At 46.0% G+C, this 18,259-nt stretch overlaps 1 protein-coding gene across 3 annotated transcripts in view; it reads left to right on the forward strand.

The window, feature by feature from the left end:
* MERTK (MER proto-oncogene, tyrosine kinase) overlaps window positions 1-18,259 on the forward strand; it is a 148,558-nt gene that overhangs the window by 124,128 nt on the left and 6,171 nt on the right. For 2 of the 3 annotated variants that reach the window (XM_040496731.1, XM_040496730.1), the window contains exons 16-19: window positions 1,906-2,015; window positions 3,470-3,629; window positions 4,566-4,702; window positions 11,430-12,485. In XM_040496731.1, coding sequence (XP_040352665.1) covers window positions 1,906-2,015; window positions 3,470-3,629; window positions 4,566-4,702; window positions 11,430-11,943 — 921 coding nt within the window. In that variant the 3' untranslated portion in view covers window positions 11,944-12,485. Of the gene's footprint in view, window positions 1-1,905; window positions 2,016-3,469; window positions 3,630-4,565; window positions 4,703-11,429; window positions 12,486-18,259 lie in introns of those variants that run through there. The other variant, XM_040496733.1, reaches the window with a different exon arrangement.

Here is an 18,259-nt window from a genome sequence, read left to right on the forward strand (position 1 = left end):
AGTGCAAGCCAGGGAGAGACAGAGAGAGAGACAGACACAGAATCTGAAGCAGGCTCCAGGCTCTGAGCTGTCAGCACAGAGCCTGACACGGGGCTCAAACTCCCAGACTGAGATTATGACCTGAGCCAAAGTCGGATGCTTAACTGACTGAGCCACCCAGGCACCCCTGTGTACACTTTTTTTGTTTACATTTTTTTTAACAACTCCAGTATGTAAGAGTAAAGAATGATTAAAGCATATTATTATATATACAGAATGTGATTAACACGTATCTTTGCCGGGAAATATAAACCATGGAATCATTAAAAATGCAGTGTCTTCGTGAATACCACTTTGGAAAACTCATGTTCCATAGAGAATAAACCATGACAAATCCAAAGCTTTGGGGAGGCTATGTCATGGATGGACCCATTCATGACTGCCAGGAACGTGTGGTTTTCTTCAGGGCCCTGACTGTGCTAAGACATTTATTTATAGCACAGAAGTCTTCATCGGTCATCACCCTCATCGTGAATTCCATCGTGGCAGGGTTTCTAACATAGCCATGCAGTCTGATTTTTACAGGACAGACTGTTGAAACTTACAGGAGGGCTCTAGAGAAACAAAAATGAAAAGCCCCAAATACTTTCTGGTCCTTGGGTGCTATGATAAGAGGCAAAGACTATCCTAATTTCTGTCTGGAAGAAAAGTATCTTTCCAGACATTTCAAGGTAAGATGATAGCATATGGGTGCATAATTGGAAACAGCTCCAATTATGTAGGTGGGCTTTTTGTCCCTCCCCCACTGAAAGAAGACCACCCCTCTTTTCCTGGCACAGGTGCTCTGCCCCACTGCCATTCCAAAGGACACAAAGAATCCCATTTTATCTCATAACTTGCAAAAAGAATGTTATTCACTGTCAATATTTGTGTTTTATTTATTTATTATTTTATTATTTATTATTTGTTTTATTTTATTTTAGACAGCGGTGTGGAGTGTGAGCAGGGAAGAGGGGCAGAGGAAGAGAGAGATAGAGAAAATCTCTAGCAGGCTCCATGGTCAGCATGGAGCCCGACTTGGGACTTGATCTCATGACCATGAGATCATGACCTGAGCCGAAATCAAGAGTCGGGCACTTAACCAACTGAGCCACCTGGGTGTCCCTCACCGTCAATATTTTTAAAGACAGAAAGAATGTGAAATTTGCCAAGAGGTTTTATAGTTTGTTGTTGTTGTTGTTATTCCTTTTTTAGAAACCGTTTTTTTAAATATTTTTAATGTTTATTTATCTTTGAGAGAGAGATAGAGTGAGTTGGGGAGGGGCAGAGAGAGATGGGGACAGAAGATCCAAAGCCAGAGCAGGCCATGCTGACAGCAGAGAGCCCCATGCGGGGTTCAAACTCATGAACGGTGAGATCATGACCTGAGCCAAAATTGGACACTTAGCGGTAAGATTATAACCTGAGCCAAAGTTGGATGCTTAACTGACTGAGCCATCTAGGCGCCCCTTAAAACCTTATTTGTGAAAAAAATGATGTGGAAATTAAAGGTGTGTTTCCTTGCTTCAGGGCCCAACTTTTAAGAAATATAAACACTGGGGTGCCTGGGTGGCTCAGTCGGTTGGGCGTCCGACTTCGGCTCAGGTCACGATCTCGCGGTCCGTGAGTTCGAGCCCCACGTCGGGCTCTGTGCTGACAGCTCAGAGCCTGGAGCCTGTTTCAGATTCTGTGTCTCCCTCTCTCTCTGACCTTCCCCCATTCATGCTCTGTCTCTCTCTGTCTCAAAAATGAATAAACGTTAAAAAAGAAAAAGAAAAAAAATATATAGACACTATTTCCTCACTTCCGGTGGAAATAACTCTCCAAGTTTTCCTTTTATAAAAAAGACTTTGTCTTCTTGTTTCTTCCCCCTTCCCCCACCCCCAGCACATTCCGCTGCAGACACTACTGAAGTTCATGGTGGACATTGCCCAGGGGATGGAGTATCTGAGCAACAGGAATTTTCTTCATCGAGATTTAGCTGCTCGAAATTGCATGTAAGAGCCCTGGTCCGACTTGGAAGGGGTTAGACCTCATCATGTTAGACATTTGGGGGGACAGGGTAGGAATAGGGAGTGGCCTGTTGCTATGAAAATATGGAGGAAGGGTAGATTTGGGAGGGGAGCGTGTGGCTGGCTCTAGAGATGGGATTTCTATGGCTCTGCTGTAAAACTGGGTCTTTTCACAATTTCTGCTTCCAAGAGTCTGGTTGACTTCCAAGACTTTCATCTGTGACTCCTTTTTTATTTTCACACTCTCAGCTTGGAGTGGGTGCTACTTCTGATCTTTGTGATCCTTTCCCCTTGCCATCGGCTAGTTTTGGACCCAGAGTTATATGTAAGTCAGCTAATCCTGGAGACAGTAAGGAAATTGATAAAGGTTTTGCCCCTCAAGTTTCATGATGCCTCCTTATGCATATGTACTGTGAACCTGCACCAAAGCTTTCCTTTTGCAGCAGACAAGGACTTCTATGAAAACTCTGAACTCAAGTTCCTCTGTCTCTTCATCCTGCTTCAGCAGAGTCGTTATCTGCTGTAAATCTTCAAGATAATAACTAGTTCTTGATTTTAAGTTTATTATTGCAAAATGAGAGAGTGTTCCTTAAATGTATTGCTGTTATTTGTTTTTCTGGGCTGCAGATGGAGCCCCCTCACTCCTTACCTAGCCTCCCACCGGCCCCCTACCACCTGCACCTCATTTTTGAAAACCCAGAAGGGGCTTTGTGTTTCTTGTTTAAGTAATTTTTTCTGCCATGGAGGGAAAATCATGAAAAGCTCTCTTTGCCCTTCCTATTTCCTTCATGTTTTTCCCATCCGGTAAGGTGATCAGCTGTCCTCTGCCTGAGACTGAGAGATTTCCCAGGACGTGGGACTCGTCAGTTTTAAAAGTCAGTGCCTGGCAGACAGGAACAAGGCAGTTACCCCACCTCCAGACCACTCATCTCTCCCCCTCTTTCTCCTTCCTCTTGTCTAGGATCTGCCTTAACAGCTTGGGCTCTAAATGCACTTGCATCCCTTTCTACATGCAGTTAATTCCTCAAGTACCACCTGGCTACCTTAGCAGGAAGTCCAGGGTCCCCCTCTTAGAGCTTGTACTTCCCCAACTCCCTCAAAGTGGCAGGAGCAGTGCTGCCTCCAGCAGGACGGCCAGTGGGCACTGGAGGAGTCCCCCTGGGGGCCCTGGGTTTGGGCTGCTGCTCTCTCTCTCCTCCTGTGCACCATCTGTTCCCTGCACATGGCTCCACCCTCTGTGCACAGATCCCCACACGGACCGCGGGGGGTGCAAGGTCATAACTCTTCTGACGCCCCCGTCACTGGCTCTGCCATTGGTCCCAGAGCAGGACCCTCACAAGCTGATGGGGTCTTTCAGTTCCTTACCATAAATGTTTCAGCTACATCCGGTTTAGGCTTTGCCTCGGAGGTCGCTGAAGGCACGAACTCGCTCTCTGTAGGTTACGAGATGATATGACCGTCTGTGTCGCGGACTTTGGCCTTTCTAAGAAGATTTACAGCGGCGATTACTACCGCCAAGGCCGCATCGCCAAGATGCCTGTGAAATGGATTGCCATAGAGAGTCTGGCAGACCGAGTCTACACAAGTAAAAGTGACGTGGTACGTACAGAGTTTTGACGTGGAGCCCCACGTGGCAAAGATGGAAGGGTCACGGAAAGGAATGACTTACACCAGTTTTGCAAGACATTTTACTTCTGATTAACCGAGGATTGGGAGCATGGTCACACCTCCTATTTACTGCTAGATGCTCTTCCTTAACTGGAACACTAGATTCCGGTGAAGCAGCTTGACCTTCAGAAGATCTGTCTTTGCCCAGGCCTTTCATTTATTCCCATCTTTTCTCTTGGGTTTTTTTTTTTTTTTTTTGGTGCTACAATATAGTGACTTACTGACCACCACGAAGATATGTCATATTCACATCAAATTGAATGGGTTCATCCAGTGGCTCTTTGGAAGCAAAAGGTGCTGTGTACAGGCACCTGGGCGGCTCAGTCGGTTAAGCGTCTGACAGTGACTTGGGTCAAGATCTCACGGTTCCGGAGTTCAGGCCCTGCGTCGGGTTCTGTGCTGATGCCTCAGAACCTGGAGCCTGCTTCAGACTCTGTGTCTTCCTCCCTCCCTCTCTCTGTCCCTCCCCTGCTCGTGCTCTGTCTCAAAAATAAACATTAAAAATTTTCAAAATAAATAAATAAAAGGTGCTGTGTAATTATACCCTTCCCCAGAGACTGGGAAGAGAAGACACCTGACAACAGCAGTGGAGCAGAGCATTACACAGAGAGAGAGAGAGAGAGAGAGAGAGAGAGAAAGAGAGAAGGCTCTATCTGCCTTTGTCACAACAGCTTTTATACAACTGGGTAAGCGTGGCTCTCTGACCCCCTGGTTCTTGCCGCGTCGGGAGAGCAGCATGTCCCTGGCATAATTGTCAGCTTTGTGCACCACCATCGGGCTTTAAGGAAATGACCTTTCTAAATGAAAAAGTCCATTCAGCCTCTCTGAAAAGACTCGCATCCTAACTTGTTGTTGCTTTGTTCTCAGTGGGCATTTGGCGTGACCATGTGGGAAATAGCAACACGGGGAATGACTCCGTACCCTGGCGTCCAGAACCACGAAATGTATGACTACCTGCTCCATGGCCACAGGCTGAAGCAGCCCGAGGACTGCCTGGCCGAACTGTAAGTGAGCTTCTTGGTGACGCGGGGCACTCTGCACGGGCCGCTCGGCTGGCTCCCCGAAGCCCGGGGAGCCGGCGTGTGCGCCTCTCCAGGGAGCCTGCACGTGCCCTGAGGTCCATAAGCACCGGTAGATCTGTCCTGTAGACCAGTAGGTTGACTCTGTAGTGCATGAGGGCACCTGTGTGATTACCTGCCCTCTCACAGCGGCAGTTTCCCTTCTGTGCAGCATTTCCGACAAACCCCATTGTTTGTGACATTGATTGTGACTGACCACAATCGTATCTCCAGTCAGGAAATCTGGAAGCCTGAGCCCGTGACACTGAGGTCAGCCTGGTCCTCAGACTTGCTGGGGAGATAGTCTAGCAAAGAGATTCCTCAGCGCTGTGCCCGGAGATCGCGATTCTGTTGGTACAGAGCGGGCCCAGAAATGCATGTTTTAAAAAACCAACCCTGCGAAATGGGGCGCCTGGGTGGCCCGGTCGGCTAAGCATCCAACTTGGCTCAGGTCACGATCTCGAGGCTCGTGAGTTGGAGCCCCGCGTCCGGGCTCTGCGCTGACAGCCCAGAGCCTGGCGCCTGCTTCGGATTCTGTGTCTCCCTGTCTCTCTGCCCCTTCCCCACTCACGCTCTGTCCCTCAAAAATGAATAATCGTTAAAAAAAAAAAATCTTTTTAAATAAATAAAATAAAACCTGCCCTGGGAAACTGTGCTCCTGAGGGGCCCCAGCTCCAACGTGTGGGACCACAGCGCAGATCTATCCTGACAGGCCCTCTCTCTTCAGGGTGGGCACTATGGGAAGAGGCCCAGGAGTTGCAGTCAGAGACAGGCCTCCGCCTCCCAACCAGCCACGTGTGTGGCCATCACAACTGACTTGACCTCCCTGTGCCTTATTATCCGCCACAAAAAAAAAAAAAAAAAAAAAGTAGAGTCACATATTCTTCGGAGAGGGATTGGGAAGAAAAGTTGCAGAAGGTAATGGGTGGCATGCTTAGCCTGCGGGAGTGTCTCATCATGGTACCCATTATTAGTAGCATCATTGGTGGCTTGAACCTTCCTGATGTGGAGTCTCCTCCCAACACAACAGGGGTCACGGGCCTAGAGAGGGCACTTTCACCATGGTTAGCAAGAACGTTTTGGGACCACAGGCATGCACGCTGCTGTGTCACGGGACACCGCGATGGGCCACTGACGTGAGGAGGCACGTGTTGGATGCCTCCCGGGGCCCCTCCCCCTCCCCCCTCCCAGGTCCGTCCCCCTCCCCCTCCCCCTCCACATGCATATGCTCTGGCCCTGCTTCCTCAACATGGGTGACAGGGCCCAGGCCAGTCTGCATGCAGGCCTCCTAGATCCCATCCAAGCCAAACAGAAGGAAACTTTGTTGATCCCTCACCCTGCTTTGTGGGGGTGGCGGTGGTTGTCATTGTGGCTGTAAGTATATAACATTAAGAACAGACACAAAAAAACATCAGCCCTTGAGAAATACCACGAAATCCTAATTAAATTACATTTGGGGTTTCATGGTAGTTTTTAAAGGGAGCACGTTAACGAAATGTTTGCTTCTGAAAATGAGGAAGCAGTCTCAGCCAAACAATATTGAATGAAGAGTTTTGTCGCCGTGTCTTTCTTCGCTTCGCTTGTGCTCCCAAAGAAGTTGGTATTTGCAGTGATTATCTGGGGTCTTAGCAAGGTCTAAGCTGCTGTCACATGGTGGTTTTGAGAGATTTCACGTAGAGCCAAATGGGGAATGCTGAGCCGCTTTTCTGTAAGAACTTTTTTTTTTAATGTTTATTTACTTTTGAAAGAGAGAGAGAGAGAGAGAGAGAGAGAGAGAGAGTGCAAGTGGGGGAGGGGCAAAGAGAGGAGGATAGAGGATCCAAAGCAGGCTCTGTGCTGACGGCAGCGAGCCCAATGTGGGGCTTGAGCTCACGAACCGCGAGATCATGACCTGAGCCGAAATCAGACACTCGACCCACTGAGCCACCCAGGCGCCCCTTCTGTGAGAGCTTTTAGGGGAAAGAGCCTTAGACGCTGCATGTCGGGGAAGTCAGGCAAAGCAGATGATTCCGTGGTCCCCACGCTGCAGGCTTGTGGGGTCTCTGGTGGACCTTCTTGCCACGTCCCCTCTTGCATCTGATGCTGGAGAACAGTGTCTCCCAAAGAGGCCTCTGTGTTTACATATCTGCGCGTTTTCTTTTAAAAATGAACAGATACCTCTGAGCTTCTCCATGTTTGCTGCCTAACCTTAGTTGAGATGAGCTCACTCCTGTGTTTAGTCGCCCCTTGGTCTTTTTAAACTCAACTCCGAGTAGGATAACAATGTAAATAACAGGGCACTTTGCACTCTCTAATCCTGCCCCGTGAAGACCACCTCTTCCCACAGCGTCACCCCCACCTGTGAATGACTAAGCCCTGCTCCCCAGTCGCCTACATGGGACATTTCCTTAGCTGAGCTCATGGCCTCCCAGCGGCAGCCCTCAGGGCACCCCCTACCAGCTGACCAGTTTGGTTCATGGCACTTACACCGATTCCCCTCGTCTTCCAGAGTGACACCTGGGAGCCACCTTGTTCTTTCTTTATCCTACCGATATCCTTCAGAGCCCCCCTCCATTCCTACCCCTCATACCATCAAACCATGGAAGACCAGAGCTGGCCAGCGGCTGGGGCCACCTATTTCCACTTTCCCTTCACACATGTGGACACAGTGGCCCAGTGACATCCCAGTGCATTTAAGTGATGAGCGGGTGAGGGTCATTGTTGTTTCCCATGGAATCGCACAGGCCCTTTTGTCTCTTGTCTCGTTTTTCTCCTTACCCCCAGGCTCCTACCACATCCTTTGGGTGGCAACCAAAGCCATCTTTCTGAAATTAGTCTGATCATGGGATGCCCTAAAGATCATCGTTCTGTGTACCCCATTGCCCATAGGGCAAAAACGGACCCATGACAGGCAGGGTGGCTGAATGGTTAAGAACATGATCAGTGGTGCTAGATACTCCTTGAGTTGGGCCACAGCCTCACCCTCAACCTGGGGCCAAATATCACCCTCTTAGTGTCCTCGTCTGTAAAATGGGGATATTAGTACCTGCGTGGTAGGGTCATGCTGGTTGAGCAAGCTAATATCTATACAGGTACTTCACAGGATGGCCATAGAGTACAGAACAGAAACAAAAGGTCGGCAATTATTATTTTTACTGAAGCAGGTTGTCATGGACAAGAACAGGGGCCCTGGGGTTGGGCAGACTTGAAGCTGCCACTAACAGCGTGACTTCAATGAGTCCCTCTCCTCTCCAAGCCTCTGTAGCCCCATATGTGAGTGGGAATGCACTTCTACACAGAGCTGCTATTGATCAAGCAACATCAGAGGGTCGTGGCCCATTAGCCTTACACACAGCCGGCACTTGCTGAGGTGTCATCCACGTCAGCAGCCCTGAAGCTGTGGCCACCCAGCATCAGGGCCTGTCACTGCCCGAGGCTCACCTGCCGCTGTCAAAGCACCGCCTCATCCTGTCCACACCTGACCACCCCGACCCCCACTCCCAGGGCCTGGAATGACAGCAGGTGAAGAGCCGGCCCTGACTTGTACCTGCCGCTCATCTATCTCCTCCAAGGACCCCGGCTCACACCCACCTTCTCCCTCTCAGAAACCCTGCTTTACTTCCCAATCAGTCAGTCCCTCCACTTCTACCTGAGGCAGCCTAGGCCCTGAGCAGGAGAGAGATGGGAGAGATGGGGGTTGGCTGGCTGAGCTAGGATCAGACCGTGGCTCAGTGCTGTAGAGACACGTGCTGCTTAGGAGACTCCCGCCTTCCGAGCATCATTTCCCCGAGCAGACTGGAAACGCCGTACTCAGCTTCAGAGCCAGGGACAAAGCAGGTGCTTGACACATATGATGAATTCAAGCACTTAAAAATTTAACGAATTTGCATGATTGCATCTTTTTAAACTCCTTTTTTTTTTTTTCAACGTTTATTTATTTTTGGGGGGACAGAGAGAGACAGAGCATGAACGGGGCAGGGGCAGAGAGAGAGGGAGACACAGAATCGGAAACAGGCTCCAGGCTCTGAGCCATCAGCCCAGAGCCCGACGAGGGGCTCGAACTCACGGACCGCGAGATCGTGACCTGGCTGAAGTCGGACGCTTAACCGACTGCGCCACCCAGGCGCCCCATAAACTCCTTTTTTAAATAGTGGTACAATTCACATAACGTAACCATGTGTAAGCGTGCAGTTCAGTAGGGTTAAGGGTATTCACGTTGTTGTGTCCGTCTCTCCAAGCCTCTTCTCATCTGATGAAACGGAAAATCTGTACCCATGAAACAACTCCCCCTTCCCTGCTTCAGCCCCTGGCAACCGATAGGAGTATCTCTTTTATAAAATCTCAACCGAAAAACAAAAGGGACTGTTTACAAAGGCAACTACCAAACTATTTTTTCTTTCTTCCACAAAATTGAAATGACTAAACGTCACAGTCCCCGTTACTCTCCAGGCCAAGGCTCTCTCTCTTGCTCCTTTCCTTGGTCCACTCATACAGCATTGCCCTTTTAGGGGAGCAGCTTAGACCATATACATGCTCACATGACTGTAAAAGTCATAGTCCTATTTTTTGGTATTTCACAAAGTACTGAAAGTAATAATAATAATAAGTTTCAAAGTGACATTGTTACTTTGCCACATGAAAAAATGATAGATTATTGAAATGCTTTCTCCTAAGACCTGGAATAAATGAAAATAAATTAACACAGCGCCTTGGTGAAGTAATGGAAAGGAGAGTATGTCTCCAGGGACAAAATTCCTCCAAGCTCATCTCAGAGTGTCAACAATCAAGGCTTTGTCGGGGGGGAGAAAAGGAAGTCGTGCAAATTGATTTATACCATAAAAAACTCAAAAATGGAAACAAAAACTGTTTGCCTTGTCTAAGTGACCATCTACTGAAGGTAAAACAGGGAGAGTATAAAGCACTCCTCAGCCGGAGGATCCAAGTGAGGATCGGGATTATCAGAGGAATGTGCCCCTGCTGTGACCTTACTGTTCTGTGTTCAGAGCCGGCCCTTGATGGAGGCTGAAAAAAGCAAGCAAATGAAAGATGATGTTATATGCCTACATAAATGAGATCTGGACGTGTCTGTGAAGTGCCACAAGCCAGCAGAATTAGTCAAAGGATCTATATTATGTGTTCAGTGTAAATATGGGAATAGCATTTTTTTATTTTTTTAATGTTGATTTTGTTTTTAATTTGGAATGGTTATTTTTGAGAGAGAAAGAGAGAGACAGAGCGCCAGCGGGGGAGGGGCAGAGAGAGAGCGAGGGAGCCACAGAATCCAAAGCAGGGTCCGGGCTCCGAGGCGTCAGCACAGACCCCAACGTGGGGCCTGAACCTATGAGCCGAGAGATCATGGCCTGAGCTGAAGTCGGACACTTAATCGACTGAGCCACCCAGGTGCCCCAGTGTTTGTTTAGTTTTGAGAGAGAGAGAACACAAGCAGGGAAGGGGCAGAGACAGAAGGAGACACAGAATCTGAAGCAGGCTCCAGGCTCTGAGCTGTCAGCATAGAGCCCGACGTGGGGCTTGAACCTATGAGCCAAGAGATCATGACCTGAGCCGAAGTCAGATGCTTAACCAACTGAGCCACCCAGGTACCCTGGGAATTACATATTTATGTTCACAACATCGCATCAACTACATGTGTCAGATGATTTAAATTTGGGTTGTTTTCTCATCTAGTGACGTGAATATGAATTTCTCAAAACAGGAAAGAATCAAAATGAAATGATGGTATAACTCCCTCTTCGTCTCCGGCCAGTGGTTCCTCATTCAGTCATCTCTTTGTTTTGTTGTGCTCATGTAAATGTCCCTCCACTGTAATTCTTAGTTATATCAGACACTGGAAATGAAAAAACCAGAGAGTTGTCTGTACAGAACACAACAGAGGGGTCACGAGCACCTGGGAATAGGAGTTGTCCAGCTGGAGGCTGGTCCCCATACTGCCCCTGCTGCCCACAGAGCCATGGCATCTGTAACATCCCTGAGTCCACTCTCATTCTTATTGCAAAGCAACAATGACAGGGCTGTCGAGAAGACTAAATATAGTGATACACAACACTGAGCCCCGTGAGGCACACATCCTTCACCTTCCCCCTCCCTGACCCCCTGGCCTCTTTAGCCCTTGCCCCAGGGCCCTTCTAACTCAGTCCTCCTGGTTACAAACCCAATCTGATGGTATGGAACTGGGGTCAGCACGCTCTTTCTGTAAAGTGCCAAATAAATACATTCAGTTTTGCAGGCCATATGGTTTTTGTAGCAACTACACAACTCTGCCACTGTAGCAGAAGCAGCTATAGACAATATGTAAATAAATAAAGGTAGCTGTGTTCCCGTAAAACCTTATTTACAAAGCAGACAGTGGGCTGGACTTGGCCCATGGGCCATATAGTTTGCCAACCTCTAGAGTGAAGGAAAGACCTGAAATACTCCTACTTTGCAAAGTTCGATATAATTGCCATGAATGTCCTGTATTCCTGGAGCCAGAGAATCACTTATTACATACCCATGGAATATTTATAAACATTGAACAAATACTATGCCACAAGGAAAACCTCAGTGATTTCCCAAAAGTGGAATTCGTGTGGATTAAGATGTGACAAAACCAAAGAATAGGTGAAAACACTGTGTGGATTGTCCTAAGCGCTGTGGGTGCTGGGCCAGGAAACAACTCACTCTTCTGTACTTGTAGGTATGAAATAATGCATTCTTGCTGGAGAGCTGAGCCCTTGGACCGACCGACCTTTTCTGTGCTGAGGCTGCAGCTAGAAAAACTCTTGGAGAGTTTGCCTGAAGTTCAGGACAAAGCTGATGTCATTTACATCAACACACAGTTTCCCGAGAGCTGTGAGGACCCCGGAGAGGGCCCCGCACTTGCTCAGCTAGACATGAACATTGATCTTGACTCTATCATTGGCTCTTGTACTCCCAGCGCTGCTGTCAGTGTGGTCACAGCAGAAGTTCATGACAGCAAGCCTCAGGAAGAAAGGTACATCCTGAACGGGGGCAGCGAGGAATGGGGAGATTTGGCTTCTGCCGCCCCAGCATCAGGGACGGCGGAAAAGGACTGTGTTTTACCAGAGGACAAACTTGTAAAAAATGGAGTCTCCTGGTCCCATTCCAGCCCCTTGCCCTTGGGGAGCCCATCACCAGATGGACTTTTATTTGCCGACGACTCCTCAGAAGACTCAGAAGTCCTCATATGAGGAAACCTGAGAGGCATTCCCAACTCAAGGAAAGTCTTCTGCTTTAGGAGGATCTCTGTACATTCCATGTTTTTAGAATTTGTCCTCCTTACCAATCCAGTGCCATGGCCCCAAAGCACCAGGTGAATGTAAGTCATCATTAAAAATACATAATATATATTTATTTAAAGAGAAAATACACTTATATGTATATGATGGAAAGAGACAAAGATCTATTTTAATAAAAGATGACTTATTTCACGTGCTTACCTTGCAGATCAAAGATTTAAGCTTTAACAGCCTCATCTCTAGCGCTGTTCCTTGATGTTAACATTTGCACAGAGTCAGGGTTGTTTTTTTAAAGTTCTTTTCTTTTTCATGACTATTAAGCGTAAAAATATTTGTAAAATGGAATGCTGTATTTGGCTTTGCTTCTGGTCTTATGAAAAATCTGATATTCTTACATGAATCATCTATTTGATAAGAATGATTTATTTAATGTTTAAAGTTTTATAACTGAGTAATTCTTTGATGTGATTTCCTAATAAAATTTGAATGAGGAAGGGTGTGTTGTACTTAACTTGAAAGACATTGGTCACCGACCAGTGGCCTCCATGCCTCTGCAGAGAAATTCCCTTAATGGCTGGTCCTCGATGCAATTGCTTTGACCCATCTTGGCATTGTTCTGGAAAGATATGGAAAAACCACTCCGGAGTCCAAGGATGAAAAACAAAATATACTGGGGTGCCTGGGTGGCTCAGTCGGTTGAGCGTCCGACTTCGGCTCAGGACATGATCTCACAGCTCGTGAGTTCAAGCCCCGCGTCAGGCTCTGTGCTGACAGCTCAGAGCCTAGAGCCCGCTTCAGATTCTGTGTCTCCCCCTCTCTCTGCCCCTCCCCTGCTCATGTTCTGTCTCTCTCTGTCTGAAAAATAAATAAAAACATTAACAAAAAAACTTAAAAAGAAACACAAAATATACTAAAGGGTTGACAACTACAATCTGAGTGGAAAGATTAAAAATAACTCGTGGAAGAGAGTCTGACAGGTAAAACACTTTTCCGTTTGGGAGTCACAACTTACGGGAGGTGGACCCGGGCAGTGGGCAAGGAACAGGCTTAGAACTCAGTATCTCTGAGTTCACAGCCTGGCTCTGCCATGTCATGACAGCGGTTGTTGGTCGAGCACTTGCTGTGTTTCAAGCACTTTATGTGAACTGCCCTATTTAATCTGGATATCACTACCATACGTACCAATGCCATTATCATGCATGGACCAGGAAACCGAGGCTGGAAACATTGAGTGACGCGCTATGGCCCACATCTAGAGAGGGGTCGAGCTGGGATTTCAGAACTCAGTAATCTGATTCTGGCTGGCTCTGCACATGATTTAGAGGTTTGTTTCAGAGGCTCTCGACCTTTTCATTTTAGCTAGTAAACACACAGGTAGCGCTTACTCTGTGGCCACACATAGGACTCATTCAATCCTGAAAACAACCCCGGCTGGTAGGTACTGCTATTATCCCCATTTTCCAGATGGGCAGGCTGAGGCACAGAGAACCTAACTCCCTCTGCTGGTGAAGGCAGTAGACTGATGCAGTGTGAGCACTGGTCCCTCAGGCCTGTTGCTCCCCACTTGTGAGCAGCCGCCCCAAGCCACCGCAGCCTGTGAGGCTTAGCGCCTGTCCTGTGCCCAGCCCGGGTCCTTGCCCCAGCTGCCAACCCAGGAGCTGCAGTCTCCAACGGGAGCCAGCTTCACTGTTACTGTGCAATGCTCTATACAAGAAAGTTCTGAGGGTTTGAAAAGGATCTGCATTGTTACAGAAAATGCCAGCATCACATTTTATCAGTGAAAGAGCAAAAAAAAAAAAAAAAAAAAAAAAAGGCTGTTAGAGCCTATAAAGATAATTTCTATTGTTAGAAATTTTGGAATGGTTATTTTAAAAAAATCAATAAAAAATTTTTATGACCTACTTGTGCAAACGAAGTTTCTTATTGACGGTGACTATCAACAGTGTGAAGGGAGGTGCCTGGGTGGCTCAGTTGGTTAAGCGTCAGACTTCGGCTCAGGTCATGATCTTGCAGCTCATGAGTTCGAGACCCACATCAGGTTCTGTGCTATCAGCACAGAGCCTGGAACCTGCTTCAGATTCTGTGTCTCCTCCTCTCTCTCTCTCTCTCTCTCCCTGCCCCTCCCCTGCTCGCACTCTCTGTGTGTCTCTCTCTCTCTGTCTCTCAAAAATAAATAAAAATAATTAAAAGAATGTGAATGGCTCATCATTAAGTTCTTGATCAGGAACTGATCAAGAACTTAAAAAAATTAAAACTTCAATGTATAAAGGTTATGTCCACATCTGTAAGATAAATAAGCAAACTGAAAAACTGTTACTTGGAAGTTTCACATAAATTGAATATGAAATATCTAAATTAATATACTTAGTGTTTTATATTTCTAACTTTAATGGTACAGTGTAAACAAATATATAATAAATAGCTCATTAAATTGCACAGCCCTCCAAATCCTGTCCAGTTTGCTCGGTATAGGCCACGTGGCTTGAGAAAGGCTGAGAAGCCTGGACCAGTTCTATTACAGGATAGCGCAGAGAAGTGAGCAAGCTGTGACCTCTGGCTTTTCTTGAGGCATCAACAAACACAGCAGAGAAACTCACTTCATCCAACCCACAGCAGTGCACCAGGTCCTTGATTAAATGGCATGTGATGGGCATCACCCTCCCATCTCAGCTTCCTCTTCCCATGAGGGGAATGAAACTAACTACCATTATTCAGGCATTTCAGTCTCCTCACTGAGAACTTTGGAAACACGGTGGTTCTTCTTAGCCACATTCGAATGTTTCAAAGTTCTGAAAGAACTAACTTTCAGAGGACCCAAACATTAGGAAACTCTTGTACGGTCTCCTGAGCATGAACTGAAAATAGCCTTTTAAATTCCCTTTTTTATAAACTCAAATTACTTTTGTAAAGTGGCTCTTGATGGGCCAAAGAGGGGGAGAGAAAACAGAAACAAATTGGGTCATTGTCTTCAGCCAGCTGGGACAGGGCTGGGGAGGTCAAGAGGGCAAGACAAATAAACAAATACCAGAAATACTCGTGACCTACAGGTTGGGACTAGCTCTGCCTTGTGAGGGTTTTTCTTGCCTTCCTCCTCCACCCCTTCTTCCTTTCCTTCCCTTCCTTTCCCTTCTCTTCCTTTCTATCCTTTCCTTCCCTTTTACCTTTTCCTGGTTTGTTTTGTTTTGTTTTGTTTTGTTTCGTTTTGCTTTCTTGTTTGTTTTCTGAGTAGAGAGAAGTGAAGATCAGAACCTCATGAGCTGAGGAGCACTCGGGTGTCTCAGTCAATTAAGCGTCCGACTTCAGCCCAGGTCATGATCTCATGGTTCACAAGTTTGAGCCCCATGTTGGGCTCTTTGCTGACAGCTCAGAGCCTAGAGCCTGCTTCAGATTCTGTCTCTCTCTGCCCCTGCCCTTCTCGTACTTTCGCTCTCTCTCAAAATTAAAAAAAAAAAAAAAAGAAGAACCTCATGAGCTGGGCCATGCAGCCAATGGCAAAGGCTGGAAGGAAACTAGTCGTATGAGTGAGCACTCCTTGAACAGTCTGGGCAGGTCACTTGGCTCTCCTGGAGAGTAAAGATAGAAGTACCTTCTCTGCAACCCCGTAGGTGGTTATGTAGGAAGGGGAGAAACCAAGGTCTTTGAAAGAACTTTATACTTACTAGAGGATTTCCCCAATTAGAAGCTTCTCCCAATTTCATTTTTTATGCAGTACAAACTCACCATTTGTCATACTAGAAATCTTTTCCCTGATTATGTTATCAACTCCTTCCAAAATAACACAAACTAGCTCAAAAATAAAATAATTTCATCATCGCCAGGGATGCACACAGTTGCGGAAGTTGGCAGAGTGAAGGAAGTTGGCCATCATCCCTCACCTCAAATGGCTCTTGGGCTCAAAGGCAACTCTCTGCATCCTGATGCCCAGAAGTTCCTCTTCTGTCCATCTCATCCTGGAGTTTGGTTACTTGTGAGCCTCGGTGCTCATCCCTCCCCATATATGAGTATGGCAAGCAGTAGTGGCCTTATGGACAAGATTTGGGGACCTGGGGTAGGTCCAAGTGCCCTCCGGGGATGGAGAGACTCTTCCTCTGCCTCCTCGACTCCAGACCAAGCAGAAGTTCCTGCTCAGGAAACAAGCCAAACCACAGTCTCTTATCTTGCAAATCAGAATGACTGTGGCCAGACTAATCCTGATTCATGAAAGTTAAGACCTTTGTGACTTCTGGTCAATGGCAAAAAAAGTAGGAACTTCTGCTGAGTCAATGGGAAAATAATTGGCCCAAAAGTAAACCAGCTATGACAGCAACTTAACTTCTCTAAAGACATTTAGTTACCTTGGATGACAAGTGGGAAAACAGGAAGTTTTGTTTTCGTTAACAAACACTTCAGTAATGCCCAGTGTTTCTATATGTAGGTTTTATCTTCTCTCTTTTAAAGCTCCCAGAACAGAAGTGAAACTGCCCATCATCTATTTAACTTAAGCATGTCTTAATTGCTTAAATTAATTGTATTTAAATGTAATGATTATTTCTAGAAGCTGTAACCCCAAGACCACTACTTCAGAATATTTTCATGTATAATATCTTCTATTGAAATGGGATTCCATGTATAGATACTTGAAAGACCAACTTGAGAGTTCTATATATTAACCCTTCCTACCTCAAGGGTACAAGCATCTTAATTAATTAGTGGATTTATTGAAACTGCATAATTATAAATTCTAACCAAGACTGTGTTCTCAAACAAGTGTCCGGTGAGGACGCATATAATAAATTCATCCATTTACTGATATTCACTGAGAAGAAGGCTCTTTTCTGGACATGGATTTGCAAGGAACAGCCTTGCTGTCTTGATAACAGTCCAGGGGAGGGAACGCATGGCTTCAAATGAATACTTTCTTTTAAAGAATATTCTTCAGAATGCTCTGACTTGCACATTTTGTTGAAGCCAAGCCTGCAGATGTTGTTTGGGCTCTAACAAACCTAAGAACTAGAGAGCAAGGGCTTTCCCTGGAAGTAGGCTCTAAGGCCCTGCCCCTTAAAACTTAAAATTAAAGGGCCATCCATTGGAGTTTGAAAACCAAAATTCCATTATACCGCAAATGGTCTGAGCAGTTCAAGGGAACGTAGGCTGCTTCTCTAATGCCATGAGTCCTATGGCCTCTTTTAACATTGTTTCCCCAAAGATAGAAAATAATTTCTTGTGACATAATTTTGTAGTTCTCTAAATCTTTTTCTTCCTGTACTTCAGATTAGACTGTCTCTAATGATCTATCTTCAAATTTGCTGATTCTCTCTTCTGCCAGCTCACATCTGCTGTTGAGTCCTTCTAGAGAGTTTTTCATCTCAGTAACTGTACTTTTTATTTTATTTTATTTTTAAATGTTTATTTTTTTGAGAGAGAGAGAGACAGAGACAGAGTGTGAGCGGGGGAGGGGCAGGGAGAGAGAGAGAGAGAGAGAGAGAGACAGAGAGAGAGAGAGAGAGAGAGTGAGAGAGAGGCACAGAATCTGAAACAGGCTCCAGGCTCTGAGCTGTAAGCACAGTACCTGATGTGGGGTTTGAACTCACTAACCATGAGATCATGACCTGAGCTGAAGTCAGAGTCTTAACCAACAGAACCACCCAGGTGCCCCTTATATTTTTGAAGTAAATCCCACCCCCAACGTGGGGCTCGAACTCACAATGACCCTGAGATCAAAAGTCACATGCTCTATAGACTAGGCCAGTGAGGCACCCCTCAGTAATCTACTTTTAACTCCGGAAGTGCCATTTGGTTCTTTTAATAACTTGTATTTCTTTGTTCATATTCTCTATTTGATTTTGAATATTATCTAAATAGACACTTTTTAAAATAATAAAGTGTCTGCTAAATTTTTTGTCTGGGTCTCTTTAGGGACAATTTCTATTGACTACTTTTTTTTCCTATGTATGAGCTAACTTTATTGTTTATTTTCATGTTTCACATATTTTTTATTGAAACTGGCTATTTCAGATCATATACTATAGCAACTATAGATTCTAATTTGTCCCTCCTTCCAGAAGTGATTGTCATCACTGTTTTCTTTTCTTTTCTTTTTTTTTTTTTTTTGATGTTTTATTTGTTTAAGTAATCTCTGCACCCAGTGTGGGGCTCAAACCCACAACTCTAAGATCAAGAGTCACATGCTCCTCCAACCGAGCCAACCAGGTGACCCTGTTTGTTTTCTTATTTGTTTTTGTTTTTGGTTTTTTTAGTGGCTTGCCTGAATTAATCCTGTAGACTGTAT

This window comes from Herpailurus yagouaroundi, unplaced genomic scaffold, assembly GCF_014898765.1.
Source record: "Herpailurus yagouaroundi ecotype Mexico unplaced genomic scaffold, PumYag 188, whole genome shotgun sequence".
NCBI classification, from domain to species: domain Eukaryota; kingdom Metazoa; phylum Chordata; class Mammalia; order Carnivora; family Felidae; genus Herpailurus; species Herpailurus yagouaroundi.